Source organism: Lates calcarifer, linkage group LG10 (assembly GCF_001640805.2).
Source record: "Lates calcarifer isolate ASB-BC8 linkage group LG10, TLL_Latcal_v3, whole genome shotgun sequence".
Lineage (NCBI taxonomy): Eukaryota > Metazoa > Chordata > Actinopteri > Centropomidae > Lates > Lates calcarifer.
Window position 1 is genome coordinate 26624483 of NC_066842.1, and position 6972 is coordinate 26631454.

Here is a 6972-nt window from a genome sequence, read left to right on the forward strand (position 1 = left end):
TTACACATGCCACAATTACAGTAGTTTGTTTTTTTTTTCTCTGTTTTATGTAAAAAAAAAAAAAAAAGTAACAGTGCATTATTAATGCAAATTTGTAATGTATATTTGCTCCAGAGGTTGAATTTACTTCCTCAAAAATCAATGTCATGTAATTTGTCTGTAGTTGACCAAACCTTTGCATACAACTGTATTTCTTTTCAGTACAACAACACACAACAGCCACATGTGGAATCAACACATTCTCAAACAGTCAAAAATAGAAAATATTTTTTACTTATTAATGACAGAAATTGTCCAAATATGTATAATATGTCAGGGTAAGAATGTGAGGACTTTCATCACATAATTCATTATGGAAAAATCCTGCTCCCAGGCTCCTGCTGCTACTATAACTGTCACCAACCATTATAATTTGATAATGTACCCTCTTTAAGTGCTGTGGTTTTTCCCCCACCTTTCACCTCAAGCTTTTTCTCTGACAGACTAGACTCTTCTACCACTGGTGCACATATCCATCTGGTAATTCCAATTTAACTGAACTGTTCATCTATGTGTTTCACTGTCATTTGTCATTTCTGTTTGTATCACCATCACAGGACCATCCCAGGGCTGAATATGAATTCAGGGTAATGCAGAAGTCTTTGAGTAAAGATCAGAAATCACAGCACAAGGTAATTACATGGTAGGACCTCAATATTGCAACATCTACATTTACAATACCTATACAGTTACAGTACATTTACAAACTTGGATGTTGCAGTCGTAGTGTAGTTTTTATTCACTTATTTTAGGTGGAAAAGCTCAACTATCAAGACCGCCTCCCTGCCTACATGACTAACATTGTCATGATGCTGTTAATGGTAAGGAAAAAACCCCATTGCATATAATCACTGATGGTTTATGTAAAGGTTGTGTAATGATTGTGTCTTCTCCCTCCCAGTCCACTTAATCTGTTTTGTAATCCTGCAAACCTTTGTGTTGTCAGATTGGTGTTACATTTGCCATTGTGTTTGGTGTGATCCTCTACCGGATCTCCACCAAAGCCGCTCTTCATATGAGCTCCAATCCTACCACACGGAACCATGTACAGCTGACTGTTAAAACCACTGCAGCCATCATCAACCTGGTGGTCATCCTCATACTGGACGAGGTGTATGGAGCTGTGGCACGATGGCTCACTGTGTTAGGTGAGTTAGGTTAAGTGTAAAGCTGGCTCAGGCAGAACCAGGAAAACAGGTGACATGTCTATCATACTAGAGGACAATGGGACCTTTTAACAAAGTCAGATTAGTGGGTTACTTTTTTACTTTTCCTCTTACGTGATATTGTTTTGCACCTGATGAAATATAGGATGCGCATGCAACATTTTGTGTCTGTGAAAAAAAATAATTTAGACTGAGCAGAGTAAAAAAAAGAATTTGATTGATATATTTCTTCTGCCATGATAAAACTAACATTAACAGCAGCCTCACTGTAAGATTTTTCTTGTGTGAACATGCATCTGCTTTGACACCAGACTTTTAACTCTTCTACTTCTGGAGCTTCTGTTTTATGTATATTATATTATGAACTTTTTTTCTTGACCAAGCTCTCTTTTGTTGCTTATTGAAAAAAATATATATATATTTTTTTGTTGTATCTTAAATTAGCATCCTCTTGGGTTTCTTTATAAAGCTGCACACTGGTGAACAGTTGCATACATTGGTTTACATAGATGTGGGAGTTGGAATGGCAAGAATCCATTGAGTTCCTTGATATTTAAAGTTTAATTTCTCATCATTACTTTGTACCACATAGTGCATTTATTTTATCAGGTATGCTGAACTTATTTCAAAATTATTTTGTTTACAGGATATGTTTGCTACTGTTTCTGAATCAAAAACCTCATACAACACAAGATAGTTATAGTGATATACAAGGTGCAATCAAAACATTCTGAAACTGTTCCTGTTGCGAACAAATGGCATGCGGCACAGTAATAATAATAACTTTCGAAAGTCATGCGATCAACGTTTGGATCTGTGTTACACGCGTTTTTGTGACCACTTACAGGTGCGCATCTGCGATCTCACCATGGGGCAGAGGCAGCACCATATTGAAGTCTTAAAGGATCTTCATCAATAAGCCTGAGATGACCCAACCTTCATGTCAGAAATCATCAGCGTTGATGAGAGTTGAGTCTATGGCTACAGTCCAGAGACCAGTCTTTTCAGTGGACAAGCCAATAGTCTCAGAGACTGAAGAAGGTTATTCAAGTCAGGAGAGTTACGAAGAGTGTGATACTTTTTGTTCAACATTTGTGAGGTTGTTCACCCTGAATTTGTCTGTAATGGTCTGACTGACAACATCGAGTTCTACTGCACCATTCTGGGTACATTTGACACAAATGACCCGAGCTGTGGCTCAATGACAGTTGGGTGCTTCGTTATGTCATTGTGCCTGCTCACGGCGTGTTGAACACACACAAGTCTTTTGGCTGCACCAACACAATTATCACTCCCGACCTACCCTACTCACTGGATTTGACTACCTGCAACTTCTTCCTCTTCACCAAAATAAAATTCAAATTGAAGGGTTGATGAGAATCAGTGCAAGCTGTAGATGGTGCTTGACATGCTTGCGAGATGGGACTTCCAGGGAGCATTTGTGTGTGGCAGGAGCACTGGGAGTGGTGTATTGCTGCACAGGGAGACTACCTTAAATGGGATGGCAACCAAATTTATATAAGGTGCAATTTGTGTCTGTTACATCTGCAGTCTCAGAACTTTTTCATTGCACCTTGTGTAAAACTGTATGTCTATCTTGTGAAGAGCAGCTAGGGGGTTTGTCTCATTCAAGAGATTAATTCCAGTGAGGCAACACATGTTTGCATCTTTGCCTCTGGACTTAACAAAAGTCTCAATAAAATTATTGATGAAAACTGGTCAGCTTATCATAATTATGTGCAATTAATCCTTGATATGATTACAAAACATATATAAAAAAAAACATTTTAAAAATAAATCTTTTAGAAATGACCGCTAGACTGGCATGTGGCTGGATTCTGGAGGCCCTGTGTCTAGAAGTAACTGTTTTTCATTGCAAATTAAAAATAAAGTCTAAGAAAACTTTCTGTTCTTTTTTAGAGGTTCCTAAAACAGACAAGAGTTTTGAGGAACGACTGATCTTCAAGACCTTCATTCTCAAGTTTTTCAATGCATTCACCCCTATCATCTACATTGCTTTCTTCAGGGGAAGGTTAGTAACCTCATTATATTTTAAGTTGAAATTTTGTAGTTACTTTTTCTGTCACTCTAATATGTTTAATATCAAAAATTATAAATAAATGTTATAAATGTTATACTTCACTTACTTTTAACCCTTTCATTCATTTTCTCCTGTAGACTGGTAGGCAGACCAGGCAGCTATCTGTATGTGTTTGAATCCTACAGAATGGAAGAGGTAAGGTTTACACTTTTCCATATTATCTGCAAGAAAAATCTTTTGTAACCACACACTAAGTTGAGATGCTTTTTACATACTTATTAACCCATATTATTAACCCTTTTGTACTCCACTGAGTTGACATTTACATCTCTCTCTCACCTTGGTGAGTAGGTTTTTGGCAACTTAAATAAATTAAAACCCATTGTTTTGTATATATAAATAACCACTGACAAAAGTTCACACTTTCTCCCACCAAATCAGTATTTCTATTCTATCAAGCCAAGCAACCAATCACAGCTACCATTCTCAGATTACCCACGTTATACAGTAAATTTGACTGTTTCGGACAGACATTAATCAAAATAGAATAGAAAATAAAAATTTATATGAAATTAAAAGAGAAAGAAAATTTACAGGGAATATTACTGAACAGTGAAAGAAAAATAAATGTAAATGTTTGTGATTTTTTTCTCTAAAAACTAGTGTAGTGCCCATTCAAAATATGCTTGTTATCTCAATAATAACTCAATATTCTATCCAGCCATCTAATCATCATCATCTAATTTCCATGTCACCACTTTGTCTTGTGCATAGTAGGTGTAATTACACCTACTATTATTCATTCCTTATCAAATATTAGTAGAAAAATTCAAATTAAAAACATTAAGGAATTAATTATTACATAAAGTAATAGAATTTAATTTACATTCAATCTGCCTCTGGGCACCAGTTAGCCAATTCATTAAATCATTCTCATTAAGTATACTAAGTATCAATTTGGGACCTTGATTAATAGTTAATATAATAACTATGGAGTTCTGCAGTGTAGAGATTGGCAATATTCACTTTCCTATGACATTAAACAGACCAGAAAAATATTTGGTGTTCAAGTAGTTTAAGTAGGAATTTGAACAAATACAATCATAATGAAATGACAAAAAAAAACTAAATCTAACCTAATCTACCAACTCTATATACAGGTGTGTGTGAGAGACACTGGGAAATCAGACAGTGACAAGATTTAAGATGGCTGATTTAAGATGACTCCTTTAATTAAGAGCCATATGACTTAAAACAAAGGAACTATAACCAAGATGGTGGAATCAAAAGATGACCTCTACGGCCAACCGCATGGCATGTGGGGGAGATTAACAAAGGAATGTTCCTTTGTTTAAGGCCAAGTCAGAAGGTACCATTTGGTCTTGTCCACCATTTTGAGTGGGCTGAGGCTATCTTTCAGATAACTGATGAGAAAATGCTGGACCACAGATTCACTTGCCAGGTTTTCCTAAAATTGTATTAATCTTAATTCATATTAAAGATAATAAATCAAAACCTCAACTTTATAATTGTCATTAAGGATTTACCACTAGGCTGTTAAATTATCCTATCATATCTAGATGAACCTAATAAATTGGCTTGTGAGAGTGGATTCATCACTATGTGTTATAAATACTTTCTTTTAACAGCAAAATCAGTGGTTTTACTGAAGAAGTTTACTTAAAATGGGCCGGACATGGATTTATTTCATTAGTTTTATTACATTAGTTGACAGCCATTTTCTCTCTCAGGCATGGCCAGTAATGGAAACACAAAATATACAACGACCAAGTAACACATGAATGGCTTGTCCCACCTGTTAATAATCCTAATATATAATATATCACGTGGGGATAAAAAGTACATGTTTGGAGCTCCAGCTTGTTTTCCTGCCCTGTGAAACTTCCCTTACCTTATTGGTTAGAAAACATTTCAATAGTAAACTCCTTCTAAATATCCACATTAGTCTACTGTGACTGTATAAAAAACCAAAACATATTTGACCATTGTTTGGAGTTTGTACAGGATTTGCAATGACACCTTTATTTGTGATGCATACACAGTCATGTACAATACAAACACACATACACATGCACACAGTCTAATGTGAATTTAAAAGCTTAACCAGGGACAGAAAGCTGCAAATTAACTTCAGTTGGATGCAAGATTTTGCATTATTTCTTCCTGTGTAACAACATGTATTTGTACTGTATGTTTCAAATAAACAAACAATAAAATCAAGTTTTGGACTTTTTTACAGTGTGCTCATGGAGGCTGTCTGATGGAGCTGTGTATACAGCTGAGTATCACCATGTTGGGAAAACAGCTAATTCAAAACAACCTTTTTGAGATTGGAATACCGTAAGTATGCATTACTTTAAATTGATTATTTATCGTTCTATAGCACATTGTCAGGAAGTACACAAAGCATGAACATGAAATGTTCTGTATCAAATCACTGTTCCTTTTTAATAAAGGAGCGAAAGCATCAACACTGAAGCAAATCCTTTATATACCGATCAGCCACAACATTAAAACCACTGACAGGTGAAGTGAATAACATTCATCATTTCTTTACAATACAATGTTCTGCTGGGAAACCTTGGGGCCTGATATTCATGGATGTTACTTTGATACATGCCACCCAATTTAATATTGTTGTAAATCAAGCACACACACCCCTCCCCCCCCATGGCAAACACACTCCCCAATGGCAGGGGCCACTGGACCACAAAAGCTCAGAAATGGCTCAAGGAACACAACAAACAGCCCAAGGTGTTGACCTGGCCTCCAAATCCCGCAGATCCAAATGTGACTGAATATCTGTGGGATGCACCAGAACAAGCCAGATGTTGGAGGCCCCACCCTGCAACCCACAGGAACCAAAGGATCCGCCGCCAATATCCCAGGGCCCGACACCACAGGACACCCTAGAGGTCCTATTTCATGCCCTGATGGGTCAGAGCTGTTTTAGTGACATAAAAATCTTTTTTTTTTTTTTTCGTCTTTTCCACCTCCAGAGAACAACCATTAAACCATTATGAACTTACCTATTACAACAGATTTCAGTTTTTCATTCTTAATACATTTCATAAAATTCTATAAAATATATTTTTCACTTTGTCATTATAGGTTATTAATTGTTAATTGATTGGCAAAATTGTAATTGTATCAATTTAAACTTGAATCTACAGCACAGTAAAGTGTGCAAAAAACAAAGGGGTCTGAATACCCACTGAAGCCACTGTACTTATATGTACCATTAACATTTTAGTATGGCTCCATATAAATGCATGCACTCTTGTATATTCACATTGTTTGTGCCTCTGTGTGTGTGTGTGTGTGTGTGTGCGTGTGTGTGTGTGCATGTTCCTTAGCAAGTTGAAGAAGCTGATTCGTTACATTCGGTCAAAGCAAGGTGCTTTTCAAGAGGAAGAGAGACAGAAGAAGCTGCAAAGATACGAGGCTGACCACTTTCTGGAACCATTTGCTGGGTTAACACCTGAATATATGGAAATGAGTCAGTGTAACACTTGATATCCTTACACACACACACACACACATACATTCTCATTCATCAGATCATATTAACTTGTACATTGTTAAAGTTTTTGAGGTACTAAGGGCAGCATTTGCATCTTCATGCATTTGCCAGTTTTATAGTGCTTTGATATAACCTGATGATTATATTACAAAGCAAAGTAAAGAATGTGATTGTAGTCACTG

At 36.3% G+C, this 6972-nt stretch overlaps 1 protein-coding gene across 1 annotated transcript in view; it reads left to right on the top strand.

Moving 5' to 3' along the window:
- LOC108890402 (anoctamin-1) overlaps positions 1–6783 on the top strand; it is a 141195-nt gene extending 134412 nt beyond the window's left edge. The window contains exons 14-20 of the mRNA XM_051073353.1: positions 597–671; positions 792–860; positions 986–1187; positions 3126–3237; positions 3384–3441; positions 5507–5607; positions 6624–6783. Of these exons, the coding sequence (XP_050929310.1) occupies positions 597–671; positions 792–860; positions 986–1187; positions 3126–3237; positions 3384–3441; positions 5507–5607; positions 6624–6783 (777 nt within the window). The remainder of the gene's footprint in view (positions 1–596; positions 672–791; positions 861–985; positions 1188–3125; positions 3238–3383; positions 3442–5506; positions 5608–6623) is intronic.
- Positions 6784–6972: the final 189 nt, after the last annotated feature.